The sequence below is a fragment of the Gadus chalcogrammus genome, chromosome 9, assembly GCF_026213295.1.
Source record: "Gadus chalcogrammus isolate NIFS_2021 chromosome 9, NIFS_Gcha_1.0, whole genome shotgun sequence".
NCBI classification, from domain to species: domain Eukaryota; kingdom Metazoa; phylum Chordata; class Actinopteri; order Gadiformes; family Gadidae; genus Gadus; species Gadus chalcogrammus.
In genome coordinates, this window is record NC_079420.1 from 24,730,803 (window position 1) to 24,745,999 (window position 15,197).

The 15,197-nt window shown below is 44.0% G+C and overlaps 1 protein-coding gene across 1 annotated transcript in view; it reads left to right on the forward strand.

The window, feature by feature from the left end:
• Positions 1 to 13,366, forward strand: part of mrpl23 (mitochondrial ribosomal protein L23) — a 94,234-nt gene extending 80,868 nt beyond the window's left edge. Inside the window, exon 5 of the mRNA XM_056599069.1 lies at positions 12,579 to 13,366. Within this exon, the coding sequence (XP_056455044.1) occupies positions 12,579 to 12,743 (165 nt within the window). The 3' untranslated portion in view covers positions 12,744 to 13,366. The remainder of the gene's footprint in view (positions 1 to 12,578) is intronic.
• The last annotated feature ends 1,831 nt before the right edge of the window (positions 13,367 to 15,197 follow it).

Genomic DNA, 15,197 nt, shown 5'->3' on the forward strand with positions numbered 1-15,197 from the left:
ACACTTCAGCCAAATTGAGATGCCAAAACTAGATCCGAAACAAATCCATACTATTAAACATTAGTGTTTTTCAGAGATGGAAGTAACTAACTTTTTTATGCAGTCTTGCTGCCTTACCAGTATTTTACCCCTTCACTGGCATTTATATCGAAATTAGAAGATAAAATGAACATACCGTGATATAATACCGTTACCGTCCATGCCTCAAATCATACCGGTATATACATTTTAGTCCATACTGTACAGCCCTAATTTGAAGGAACTATCTTGTGTAAAATTCGAGGTAAATCAAGCTTTTTGGAGCAAAAACAGCTATTTGTTTGCTTGATTCAACTAACGTTAGCTACCGCTTTTTCGATGTGATATAATTTACAATAATATTGTATTTTTAGGACAGAGTGTCGCCGAGTACTGCACGAACGTAGACCTTGCATAAAGTTTGTAAATTCTAACAACATAGGGCTATTTAGATAAATAATCTGGTAAGGGTGTTGTCCTAGGCTAATACACCAACAGCAAATTTCTGTATATTAAAGGGCTACATTTTGCATCCAAGTCTGTCATTTGAAATCTTTCCATTGTATTGTGTGCTACAACCTACGTTATGAATATCCAAGCTAAATCCCGCCCAGGGTAGCTCAGAATTCAAGTAGCCGTATATCTCGAAACACCGATCAGTATATTAAAGGGCTACATTTTGCATCCAAGTCTGTCATTTGAAGTCTTTCCATTGTATTGTGTGCTACAACCTACGTTATGAGTATCCAAGCTAAATCCCGCCCAGGGTAGCTCAGAATTCAAGTAGCCGTATATCTCGAAACACCGATGATTTCCCCCCCCCCCCCCTTTTTACTCTGAGGAATTTGCAGGTCTGATGAAGGGAGGAGGAGGCTGCAGATAGGATGAGCTGGAGGGAGGACAGAGGTTGGGGAGTATCTAGATCAGGGGTGCCCAACCTTTTTTGACCCAAGATCTACTTTTCAAGTAGCCAACCTCCCGAGATCTACCAGCCTAGTGTCAACATTGCAAACCTACCTTCAAGCGCTTCAGTGGGGGTTTCATTCCGTCTGCGCACGGCACCTTCTCAGCTCTTAGCTCGTTTCCCCTCAGCCATGCCAACGTTTAGGAGTGCGTAATTACTGTTGACGGCTTTCAACTGCTGTTGACAGCGCATGCGCTACCGCGCGTATATGTCCCGCGCAAATTTTATTTTATTAAAAAAAAAAATATATATATATATATTTTTTTTTCTTCTTCACCCCTCGCGGTCGACTTGGGATCTGTCGGCGGTCTACTGGTAGACCGCGATCGACTGGTTGGGCACCCCTGATCTAGATGGTCTGCATGCTGCTCTGCCTCTTTATTTAACAGCAGAAGATACTGATGCAGCCAGCCAGCCGATGTCCTGCTGGACACACATACGCTTTGGTTCAGCAACACAACCAGCATCAGGTTGAATACGTCTGGGGTGCAGTATAGTATTTACCAGTGGTCAATCTGTGTCACAATGTTGTGTTACGTTCAGCCACATTAATTTTTTTGTCTAATATATTTTTATTAACAATATACCAAAATGGACATGAAGAAATTTAACTTTTTTTTTTTTCAAACATTTTACAATCGTATGTAAAACATTACTCTTATTTCACAGTATTTTTACCCAAAAATAGGTAATGTTCAAATAATGCGCAAAAATACTTTCCCCCCCAACCCACCCCAACCCACCCATCCCAGCTTGTCCCTTTAAGTCCAGATCTTCACCAGAATGTCTATTGAAGTGTATGTTCAAAGAAGGATTACAGAAGGAGCATATACAGTTCAGTACAATATGTCAAAATAAGCAAGTATCAGTAGAGTAAAGTAAACCGTGGAGAATAGAGAGAAAAATATATATATGAAAAAAAAAAAAAGATTAAAGGAGGTGTGGGGGGGGGGGGGGGATAGGGGGGGGGGTGCACCGCTTCCCTCTGATAAGAGCCCATTAGTCATTTTTATTTAATGGTATTTGCAAGCTGTCATAGTATTCTAAAAAGGGGGCCCAAACCGTCCTCAATTTTTGCAAGGAGCCTCTAAGAGTATATTTGATCTTTTCAAGCTTCAGGAAATGCATAATATCCCTTATCCACCTAGTGAAGCTGGGGGGTGCCTGATCCTTCCAAGAGAGATGGATGAGACGTCTGGCAATCAAGGAGGAGAATGCTATAAGGGAACGATTTTCAGGGGTAAAACCAAATAGGGCACATACAGGGTTGGGGGTGATGACTCTTTGAAGCATTTTAGAGTAGGCGCCAAAGATGCTGGCCCAGAATGTGTGAAGTTTGGGGCAAGACCAGAACATGTGAATATAGTCTGCTGGTTGACCTTTACAGCGAGGACATGAGGGGTCAACAGTAGGGAAGACCAGTCTTGACTTGGTCAAGTGTGCTCTTAGAACTATTTTGAGTTGTAACACACTGTGCCTGGCGCAAGGAGAAGATGCATGTATTAAATCAAGAACAGCCTTCCAATGATCATCTGTAAAATTCTCCCCAAGATCGCTCTCCCAGTTCCTCCTATCATCCTGCAAAGAGTGAGGGGAAATATTGGATATGCAGTTGTAAAGAACTGAAATAAGACCTTTACGCAAAGGGGTTAATGATATGATCAAACGTGTTGGTTGCTGGGAAATCTGGAAAGGAGGTAATACTTTTCTGAACAAAGTGTCTAATTTGGAGAAATCTAAAAAAGTCGGACTTTGGCAAATTATATAATTGAGAAAGTTGGGCAAAAGACCCGAACTTACCCTCCACATTTAGATTCGAAATGGACTTGATTCCATATGAGAACCAAGTTCCAAATGTAGAATCTGACAGAGAAGGTGGGAAGTTATAATTATTCCTTATGGGAGAATTCACAGATGATGTCTGCAAATTAAAATGTCTTCTAAATTGTTACCAGATTCTGGTTGAGTGACAGACCACTGGGTTAGCGCAAAATTGGCTCTGCGGAGAGGTGATTGGGCACATAGTATGGAACCTAGATCGAATGAGCTAGAGACACACTCCATTTGCACCCCGGCCTCACACCCACCGAGACGCCCCCACCCAATCCAGTGTAGCATTGTCTTTATATTGCTAGTCCGGCAAGCTTTTTAGGTCTTTGGAGGGCGCTTCTTTTCATTCTAGGGGGTTTACCGTTCCAAATAAACGAAGCTATGCATCCCTCCAAAGAGCTAAAGAATGATTTTTTAATCAGGATGGGGATATTTTGAAAGAGGTAAAGAAACTTTGGTAACACAAGCATTTTAACGAGGTTAATTCTGCCAGCTAAGGACAGGGGGAGGTTTATCCATCTAGCAAAGTCTTTTTTATATTTTTCAAACAAGATGTTACAATTTTTAGTAAAGAGGGATAAAAAAGCCGGAGTGATCTCTACACCAAGATATTTAAAGCCCTTGTTGGCAATTCTAAATGGGAAATGTGATGGAGGGATTGAAGTGGCTGACTGATTAAGAGGAAACATCTCACTTTTTTCGAAATTGATTTTATAGCCAGAGAGATTTCCGAATTGAGCTAGGATATTAAGAATGGAAGGAACAGAACTCAGTGGATCCGAGACATATAAAAGAAGGTCATCCGCGTATAGAGATAATTTGTGTGTCCGGCCCCAACATTCTATACCCTGGAAATCCTCTGATTGTCTGAGAGCTATGGCGAGAGGCTCAATGGCAATAGCGAAGAGTAAAGGGGACATACCGCAGTCTTGACGCATACCTCTGCCAAGAGAGAATTGCTCTGATTGCTGTCCATTAGTAATTACTGGAGGAGGAATCTTCAAACCCGAATTTTTTTAAGGCCGCAAATAAATATACCCATTCAACTCGGTCAAAAGCTTTTTCAGCGTCAAGTGATCTAACCATTTCGGGGGTGTAGGGCAGAGGGGAATAAACAATATTGAAAAGCCTTCTAAAATTTGAGTTAGTGTCTATTTAGGATGAAGCCTGTTTGGTCTGTCGCAATGATTTGTGAGATAACTGTCTCCAGTCTGGCTGCCCAAACCTTGGATAGAATTTTGGAATCTACATTTAGCAGAGAAATTGGGCGGTAGGAGGAGCACTGAAGTGGATTTTTACCCCCTTTTGGTATGAGTGTTATTGCGGCTTGTCGTAGGGTTGGTGGGAGATGTCCAGATGACAGAGATTCATTAAACATGGCCTGGAGCAGAGGGCATAACTTGAGTGCAAATTTTTTATAAAATTCTGAGGAGTAACCATCCGGACCGGGAGTTTTGTTGCATTTCAAAGGGTTTATGGCTTCCCGAATCTCTGCATTGGAGATCGCACCTCCCAGTAAGGAATTTTTCAGATGGAATAGAAGGAAAGGGAAGGTTATTGAAAAAGGGATTGAACTGTGGACAGTTATCATCACACTCAGAGCTATATAAATTACTGTAGAAATGTTTGAAGGTGTTGTTAATTTCCAAGTGGTCTGTAATAGTCTCACCCGTTTGGCTATAGATCTTAGGAATGAGGCGAGATGATTGGGCTTGGCAAGCTTGCTGGGCTAGAAGCTTGCCAGTCTTATCCCCTGAGTCATACACGTTAAATCGAGCTTTCGTGAGTAAATATGTTGCTTTGTCAGTAGAACGTAAGTTATATTCTGTCTGTAAACGCAGTCTTTCTTTAAAAAGTGTTGGAGATGAGGAGGAGTATTGGCTATCAATCTTTGCAATGGCTCGCGAGATGTCGTTGAGTTTGGATTCTCTTGCTTTCTTTGCCCTGGAGGAGTATTCAATTATTTGCCCTCGAAGGTAGGCCTTGAGGGTCTCCCATAAGGTTGAGTGGGAAACTTCTGGGGAGGCGTTGGTTTCAATGAAAAAGTCAATTTGAGGAAAAACATGGTTTACAAATTGTTCGTCGGCTAGGAGGAGGGGGTTAAGTCTCCAATTGCGAGAGGGCCTAAGGCAGTCTGGTAAAGCTATGTGAAATGAGACGGCACCGTGATCTGAGATTGTAATACTATGATATGTGCAAGAGCTAACATTTCCCAATAATCTATCTAAAAGAAAATAGTCGATGCGAGTGTATGTGTGATGGACATTAGAGAAAAAGGAGAATACCTTTTGATTATTAAATTTAAATCTCCAAATGTCCGAAACACCACCATGAGCTATGAAATCGTTTATAACTTTAGCAGATTTGGTGAGGGATTGGACCTTATTTGAAGATCTGTCTAACAGGGTGCTGAGAACACGGTTAAAATCACCTCCTATTATTAGCTTATAATTGTTATCACCGGGAATGGCAGAGAGCCGATTGTTAAAAAAGTTGTAATCATCAGAGTTTGGGGCATAGACGTTGACCAAAATTACAAGACTGGTGAATAGTCGACCTGCAACAATGACAAATCCCCCATTCTTATTGGCAATCACCTCCTCAGCTTCAAAGGGGATGTCCTTATGTATGAGGATTGCTGTCCCTCTGGCTTTAGCGTTAAACTGTGAGTGGAACACCTGGCCGACCCAGATAGTTGACATGGTCATTCATGAGGGGGGTTTCCTGTAAGAAGGCTATGTCTGACTTTAATTGTTGTAGGTAGGATGTTATCTTTTGTCTTTTCATCCAGGTGTTACAAGGACATCCACTTAACTTACTACTTTAACTCTGTTTTAAAAAAAAAAAAAACTAAAAAGTAATACAGGTTTAAGGATGTAATGGTGCAAAGACACTGCGTGTCTGGTAAGACCAAATGGAACAGGTGTAAACTAATGCCAGCAGAAATTATATATCCGTGTCTCAAAAAAACAAAAAATAAATAAAAACAATTGCTGCTGCAATGAAAGGTAAGTTATATTCTATCCTTGGAGTTACACGTGTCAAACAACCGTGGACTATATGTAGAATATAACGCTTAAAATAGGCTACAATTATAAACTAAATCAGAGCAAAATAACTAAGGAAACTCAACAGAACTCGGTAGATAATGTAGGCAACACCATTCAACAGGATGCTAAACAGCCGACAACAGTATTACACAACGTGTGGGACGAAAAAACAAACAAAAAGAACCACAGCGCTCACCAATAACAGGGTGAACGTTCCCGCATCTGATGGAATTTACGCAGACAAAGTCAAAGTTTCATTGAGAAGAGCGAGTGGGCGAAATTACTGGTCGGTTTTTCTGAAGGAAAGTGGAGACTTCTTCTGGAGAAAAACAAAGGAGTTTCTGACCGTTGTTGTCGCTGACTTGGAGTCTGGCAGGAAAAAATGTCCGATATCCAAAGCCGGCGTCTCTCAGCTGTGACTTCACCATGGAATTAGTCGCTCTCTTCTTGGACACCTCTGCACTGTATTCGGGGTAGATGTGTATCTCGGAACCGCGGAAAGAGGGAGACCCAGACTCTCTAGCCAGCTTCATGATGTGCTCCTTGCTCTGATAACGATGGATCCGAGCGATGAACGGGCGTGGAGGGTCGTCCTGTTTCTTGCGGGGGATGGCTACTCTCTGCGCCCTGTCCACGGCTGGGGGAGAGGGAAAAGCTTCTGCGCCGAAGAGTTCTGTCAGGAATACCTCCATGAAAGCGGTCGGTTGTGAGCCTTCAATTTTTTCAGGTAAGCCGGTTATACGGATATTGTTGCGCCTCAATCTATTTTCCAGATCATCCGTCTTAAGTTTTAGGGCCTCGTTCTCTCTGGATAAGGCAGTGCAGGTTGACTCAAGGGTTAGCAGCCTGGCCTCCATATCATTTAAGGGATGATTCAATTAGGGCCCGACCGATATTGATTTTTGAGTGCCGATGCCGATTATTTTCAGAGAAAAATTACGATTACGATTTAATCGGCCGATTAAAAAAATATATATATATTGATACCTTTTGATACCTTAAATATACTTTAAACACTTTTGACGAATATGTGAATTGAATGCAGAACCTTTGAGTGTTTTAGAATACATTTACAGTCAAAAATTAGTGTAATTTAAAATGTATAATAAATAACTAACTCCAAATGTGCTGTGCTCGTGAGCAGTGGCTAACACATGCGTGCTGAGCAGTATGGTCTCACCGTTAGAGTCTACAGCAGGGGTGCCCAACCTGTTTTGACCCAAGATCTACTTTTCAAGTAGCCAACCTCCCGAGATCTACCAGCAAACCTACCTTCAAGCGGGGGGGGGGGGGGGGGGGGGGGACATATACGCGCTACCGCGCGTATATGTCCCGCGCAAATTTAATTTTATTAAAAAAAAAAAACTTTTTTTTTTTTCTTCACCCCTCGCGATCGACTTCGGATCTGTCGGCGATCTACTGGTAGACCGCGATCGACTGGTTGGGCACCCCTGGTCTACAGTATAACAAATTAACATGGCCTGGGACCTAAAGAAAAACAGGCACAACATGCTCAAACAACGCGTCTTGTGTACATTGGTGAGGTGAGCGCACGGCTGCCTGAGCGAGCGTGCTTTCATGTTGTACGGTAAAATTCAATCGCCTCTTTTTTACTCCAGCTAAAGTTGTTAGTTAGCTAGGCGAGTAGGAGCGCAATCTGCGCAATAAAATAAAAATAAATAAAAAAAACGGTTGTAATCGGCGTCTTTTTGGCAGATGTCGATTATTTTCAAAAAGGCTAAAAAAATCGGCAGGCCGATGAATCGGTCGGGCCCTAGATTCAATATGTTGGATGGTCTGGTCGTGGTGGTCAATAATTGCTCTGTCAGCAGAAAGTTGGACAGAAAGTTTGGCTATAATGCGTTCCTCCATTGAATTGAGAAGTTTCTCCATGTCGGCCAAGGTCAGCGGAGCATTGCCAGTAACATGCTGTTCGTTTGGGCTATGTGCACGCGGGTCCTTTTGGCTAGCATCCGGATCGCGGCCATGGTTCTTCCCAGGCGACTGCTCATCTGCAGGTTGGCTTTGCTTCTTCGGTTTCCCCATGTTTAGTATACCTCCACACAAGCTTGCACAAGATGAAGTGATAATAAAACCTTGTATTAGTCAAATTTAGGCAGGATTTCAACAGAGCTCTCCCGGTTTGTGACCTACACCGTCATCGATCAAACCGGAAGTCCAGCCACATTCATTTAAACGATAACGGGGACATGTCGATCCTGGAGACCCAACTTTAAACAACACTAAATATTAAAATGAAACCCAAAAAATGTTTGTGCAATATTTACAGAGTCACAATACTCAGAAATCCTCTGATCTCTGTGGATTCCCTGCTGGTTCCAGCACTTGGGGAGCAGGACACCCTGGTGGTCTCCTAGCCTCCGCCTGCTATCGTAGGCTGCCATCTCTTTTCACTTTCTTCTCTTCCTTCCTCTACACACACCCCTCTCCCCTCCCTCTGGCTCCTTCCTCCTCATGTGACTCTTATTGTAAACCCACCCTGGCCTGGCTCTAGAGTGGGACCGGTGTTTGTGTTCAGATTGTGTTCCTCGATGACGGTACAGGGAGCGGTAGAAAGAGGCTTGGGGCCTTGGCAGAGAGGCTGCAGCCTGCAGCTCTCTCTGTGCTTCCAAGGGGTTTGACTGCTCTCTCTCGGCCTTCAGGGGCTTCAGGGCCCCTTTAACTAGGGCTTTGGGGCCCCTGTGACTGGGGCTTTGGGGCCCCTGTGACTGGGGCTTCAGGGCCCCTGTGAGTGGGGCTTTCACGTAAGTGAAACACGTGATTCAACTCGGCTTTATATGAGTGGGTGTGGCGCCTATAATCAAGGAGAGCCAGTCAGCAACCTGTAACCACAAGAGGCTCCGCCTAAAGGAGGTGACAAGAGACATTGCAATACAGGAGCAAGGCCAAAATAAAAGCATTAGTGCAACAATACACAGAAGCAGCACAAAACCCAGTACCACGTAACGGAGCCCTTTAATAATGCAGATGCATATCCGAGCTCCGCTCAGCTACCAAGCATTTTCAAATGAGGCGGTCCAGGCCAGTGTAGTTTAATGGAAAAAGGAGGAAAGATGGCCAAGACAAACACATTTGCCGGATATCTGAGCAATTTTCAACAATTTATTCACAATTGTCAAACTACGTGCCTGGGGAGAATATCACAGCGGTTGGCCAACAACAGTTCCCTACAAAAGCGCACTTTCACTTTAGACAGTGAATGGCTAACAAACCTGATCAATTGTGAATCAGATCTTGGATCGTTTTTTTGGATATTGATACAAATTCCTTATTTATGAAACGATGAGAACAGGACACAAAATGTCACAACCTATAACCTCATCACTTCAATCACACTGGCGAATAAGATCACCTTGGTGATCAAATACACTCTGTGTACTTGATCACAAGGTACACAGTGCCCAAGTAGAATCTGGCACAGAAATGGCAACGCCTTACAACCGCTCTGAAGTTGGAAAATGCCACACAATTGACCAGGCAAAGGAGAAGTACATAGTAGATTACGCCGAACAGTTACAATTTATGCCAGTAAGCTACTGAGCAGAAAGGGCCATTACACCTAAAATGCGACTTTGTAGTTACAGCAGGGATCATTTTACCACATTTATTGCCGTGAAATTGCTTGTTATCTTGTTTTCAGATATCTATCAATTCTGATTTGTACACAAGACATATTTGGGAAAAGTCATGAAAGTGTGATGCAGAAAATTGGTTGAGAGTTTTACTTTTCCTTTTCCTTTTTTATATTTACTAGTCAAAATTAACCTACTTAAGGCGAGTCTAGTGTTGCATATCGTTGCAGCCAAAATTATGTTAACTATTTTATTCCCCTATTTTGAATCTGAAACGCGATGCAGATGAGGTGGTCTGTAAGCCAAGGTTAACTTGGACAAACTGACTTGGTAAGTTGGATATGCATGTTCTTTGCAAGTTTGTACTCCGGGTGGTAGTGGGCCACAGGCAATTCCCCCAGTGTGTTTGACAGATCCATCACAGAAGACCCAAGAGGCTCCTACCTGGATGCCCCGCGTCTCGCCTATCACTGCTTCTCGTTAGTTGACTTATCCAATTGGCAGCGGCCATAGATCTTCCTGGTGGGGGGGCGGACATTGTGTCTAGGATAGGATCTAGCAGAGATTGGGGCTCAAGTTTTTTACTTGGGCCCAATTGCTTTTTTTTTTACCCCTTATCTGGTTGGCGTGCCCCTTGCCCATGCGAACTGCATTGCAGTGGGTGGTGGTTGAGGTCTTCTCCTGTGAAATGGAACAACACTTCAGGACCCTGCTACGTCAGCAGTAGTCGTTGATTGCGTTTTTGTAGACACGCGACAAGTTTGTTACCGGACATTTAGAAACTTACAATGCCCTCTTCAGCTGTGGTGATTTCTGTTCCTTTGGAAGCAAATTTGCCAAGTGCCTCCCTATTATGGCAATAGTGATATTATTCATATTGGATATTTCCACTTTGGGGATGGATATCGGAAAGCAAGAACCCTCTTGAATCCTTTACATTTTATACGCGAGTTATACTGTAGGTGTCCAGGACACAGACAAACCCTTATTTGGAGGCAGACATTAAATAAAGTGCTGCCCAGACGGAGCCACCCACCCACACGTAGCGTCATTCTATAAGCGTCCGGGAAGCCAAACCACAACAAACATTCTTTGTGGGTGACATGGGTGAGTTTAAAGGTTTAGTTTAAGACAATGTATATGGCAATGACTACAATGCAGGATGCGTTCTACATAATTCACAAGTCAGCCTGTTGCACAAACTGTGTTACTTCAAACTTAGCTTTTCAACACAGTAATACATTACATACCATATTTAGGATACATGCAATTTTCTCGATCTTCGAAAATGATCTTTGAAAGCGATCTAGCTTGCTATGATCTGCTACAATATAACGTTATATCAACACTAAAAAAGTTTTTTTTTGTATGATGATGACGATGGATAACGGCACTGGGCACTGTTTGGGCAACAGCTCATCTATTAGAATGAAGTTGGAGTATGTGAATAAACATGAGTAAATGACCGTGAATAAAACGTTCATACTTAAAATCGTATATTTCTTTACAAGGTTATCTTTACTTGCAGACATCCAAAGTCAATGAGCATATGGGCTTTACATCATGATGCAATTAAAAATGTCAGATATTATTAGAACGTTACTGAAAACCTTGCAGAGGATTTCTTTGAAGTCTTTTGTGTTTGTGTTTTCTACCAATAAGCCGCTCCGGAAAATGAGCCGCAGGGACAGTTTGGAAAAAAAATAAGGTATTTTAGCAATTAGAGCATTCTAGAACTCCCAATGGAAGACTTTTAGCTCTGAACCTTGATCTGGTTCGATCATTCGATCAAACCTAAAAAGGAGAACTCTCGGTGTGCAGCTATTGCTGAGGTAAGCATATTCATGCTTAAAGAATAAAAGGGATCCAACCAATCACAGTAACGGTGACTCCCTGGCTCTTCTGTGGACGAGGGAATGCCACGGCATCTGTAGATAGATCATTGGCCCAAGCCTGGAGATCCAAAGTGCATTACAGATTACGAGGCTGTGTGTCCTCTTACTTAATGACTGATTTCTCGCCATACCGACATTGCAATGCAGTGATTCTGGAGCCTTCTTAGGTCACTTTTGCACAGTTCAACTGATATTCACAGCTGGTCGACATCACTTCTCTACGGCTACAAACTGGGCCGGATTATACATTATATATGTCCAGGCTAAATTGTTAAGTGTATTGACAGAATCCCAAGTTTCAGTGTGGTGTTTGTTTTTAGTTTGTGACACACATCACATAAGGGAGGAGGGTGGTTGTTGGGTGTAAAACTATAAAGTGCTGGTACAGCAAGCATATTCAAGTGTTAGCGTGTGAATACAAGATGGCAACTCAAATCGACTGTGTGCAGCCTCTGCCCACCGGCTATATTTATTATATGCTTTGTATTTGAAAGAAATATATTTAATATTTTCGTTATTTATTTAACATTTTATTTTTTTGTTTTTTTCAACAAAAAAAAAAATGTGAAAGCTTATTTGTCATTACAACTCTGAACCTGGTGTGTGCTCCCTGAAAATGCAGCCTCTGCTCTCATGTGTGACGTCATAATATATCAACGTATGTAATCATGTGTGTAAATATACATATTCAGTCACCAGTTGCATAATATTCAGCATTATGCAACTGGTACATGTGTCCCCGTTGACCTGTGTGTGTGTGTGTGTGTGTGTGTGTGTGTGTGTGTGTGTGTGTGTGTGTGTGTGTGTGTGTGTGTGTGTGTGTGTGTGTGTGTGTGTGTGTGTGTGTGTGTGTGTGTGCGCGCGCATAGAGTACATACTGTACTCTATGGCAGCCAGTTATGCATTAGACATGGCAAGAGTCTAAATAATAGATGACATCTTGAGGGAGGGAGTGAGGTGGAGAGAGAGAGAGAGAGTGAATTGGTATAACTTGAAGCCCACATTGAATAAAGCACAGCCCTGGACACTCTTCTGTGGTATTTACGTTCTGCACATATTTATATTAGATGGAGCTGCTCTGTTACTTTTGTACTAGGTTAACCTGATTCTCTCTCTTTCTCTTTTCTCTCTCTCTCTCTGACTCCCTCTCTCTCTGACTCTCTTTCTCTCTCTCTCTCTGACTCTCTCTCTCTGACTCTCTCTCTCTCGCTCCTCTCCTCTCCTCCAGGCTCAGGACCAGGTGTTTGTGTTCCCGGACATCTTTGTGGAGAAGAGCTCTGAGGAGGGAGAGGGCTCCATGGAGCAGATGCAGAAGCAGTTCATGGAGGACGAGAAGCAGCGGCAGCGGGGAGACCCCCGCAGGGCAGGGGTCACCGAATGGTTTGGCCTCTAGCCGCGGCCCAGAGACCAAGATGTGTGTGTGTGTGGGCGTCTCTTTCAGACCATCATGATGTACCTGTGATGTGTGTGTGTGTGTATGTGTGGGCTTGGAGATGTTTCAGTTGATTTAATTTGCTAATTTTGTTGGTAAGAGGCTGAAATGAAAAACTTTGTGTGTGTGAGGCTGAAGTCCAGTAGCGGGCCAGAACCGCATAGAGGAGTGTAGAGGCCCGGGTCCATCTGGTTCAGAACCGCTCTCTCCTCGGATGACCTGCTTCCTTCTCTCCTCCCCTCCTCACTCTGTCCTTCTACCTCTCCTCTAGCTTACTTCATCCTCAGGTCTTTTCTTTCTGGACCACCTCCTCGCATGTCTTATTTTCATATTTTTCTCCTTAACCCCCCCCCCCCCCCCACTTCATGTTGCTCTAACAATGCTTCAGGGTTGTGTCCTCAGCAGCCCCTTCACCTCTCCCCACAACTGTGAGCGGCTGAGCAGCTCGGTGTGTGCGTGTGTGTGTGTGTGTGTAAACTAACCCTGTTAGTGTGTGGAAGCTGTGAATTGCTTAGTCAACACTAAGTACTGTTAGCATGAGAATTTCTAAATAAACAGTCTTTTCCAAAACCTCTGGCCTGTTTACTTTAGCCTTTTATCCCCCCCCCCCTCCCCCCCAGCCCTTTAAGTTACCCAGCTCCAGCAGGAGGACCGCATGCCTCTAGTGTTCGCCTTACAGTAACCCAGACAGAGATGTGGGGGTCCTGGGGGCTACAGTAAGTGTTCCCCCGTCCCGGGCCTGTCCTCTTCTGGCGGTGGGCGTCGCCAGCCTGTCTCTCCAACACTAAGGGGAAGGTCAATATTGATGTTGCTGGCCGGTTGTCTGGAACGGAGCCCCCCCCCCCCCTGCAGAACAACGGGACTGACACCCCGGTCTCCCCTGCGCCCCTAAAGCAGACCCCCGGTCAGGCCGCCCTGGCCTTTGTTCTTAGGTTCTTCATGAGGTCGATGGCGTCTGCCCCCCCACAGAGGGGGCAGGGAGGAAGAGCAGGAAGAGCGAAGTAGGGGAGATACTGAGAGGCTGCACGGTGAACTTCCTCCTAATCAAAATGGGGGTGAAAAGGAGGCGGGGGGGAAGTGTAGTCATCTTTGAGGGTCTGTCTGTAAGGGCACAGGAAGGGGTGTGTAGGGGGTGGGGGCCAAATCAAATGAAATCATTGAGAAAACGGCGAGCTGGATTTGAGGCAAAGGAGAGTACTCTGGGGAGATGCAGCGTCCCGGGTCATGTTCCCTTCTCCGTACGCCCGCCTAATGGAAGGGAGGTTGAATATTTTAAACAGCCGTTCACTCTCGTCCCCTGATCTTTCTTTCCCTCTTTCTTTCCATCTGTTCCCCCTCCTCTCTCTCCTGGTTCCCCTCTCTGTCGTTCTGACTCTCTCTCTCCCTATTCTCTGTTCCCCCTCCTCTCTCCCTCTCGCCATCCTTCCGCTCCCTCTCTCTCTCTCTCTCCTCCTCCCTCATCTGTTCATCCCCCCTGCATAAGTAAAGTGCAAACGTGACCCTGTTTCTGCTACTTTAGTCCGCGAGAAGCACGTTGATGACATCATGCAGCGTGTCCGTGGTGGGGAGGGGGGGGTCTTTTCATGTCTGACTTCCTGCCGCAGTCTCTCCCAATACCACAGCCTACTCATATAACACCCCCCTGGATCACTCACATACTCAGCCTTATTCTGTTAATAGTTTTAAAAACATTCGAGAGTATGTTTTCTAGTTCGAGTTTTCACTGGTTTCCTGGTTGTCTTTGTCCTCACCCATAGAGGAATAGATACAGCTATACAACATTTCTATAATGTAAGGTTCTCCCTCCCTGCATGGTGGTGACAGCGAGGCTCAGAACACCACACACACACGCCTGTGACTCTGTCTGAGGAAGAAGAACTGCTGAACGCTGAAGGTTTGTGCGCGAACGCTTAGGTCCAGTGAGCTGAGGAACCGAATGCTCCTGGTTCTGGACGAATTGTTTCTGCTTTGTGAGGATGTCCAGCTTACTTGTTATTTTTATGTTTATTTTTGTAATAATAATCCTGAATTAGTTTTATAAAATACCAGTTTATTGTAATTTATACAGAGGGATAAAAGATTCCCCTTGGGAAACGTTAATAAAAATTATAATTATTTATGATCGTGTTATTGGCGATAGCTCACGACTCATGGTATGTAAGTGCATTCATGGTACTTAAAGGATTTATAAAGATCTACGAATGGAAGTCCTCACACCAACGCGTGGTTTGTTTGTGTCCCTGCTTTTCCTCCTCTCTACTCCGAGCAGGGAGCCACTGGAACTGCTTATCTGAATACTTCACATTATTATAATTCTTGTAAAAGTATCTTTTGCCCAGAAACTACTCAAGATACAGATAGCAGGCCTGGCATATGACTTCAAAGATTGTCCTGTGACGGAGGACGGAAAACCCA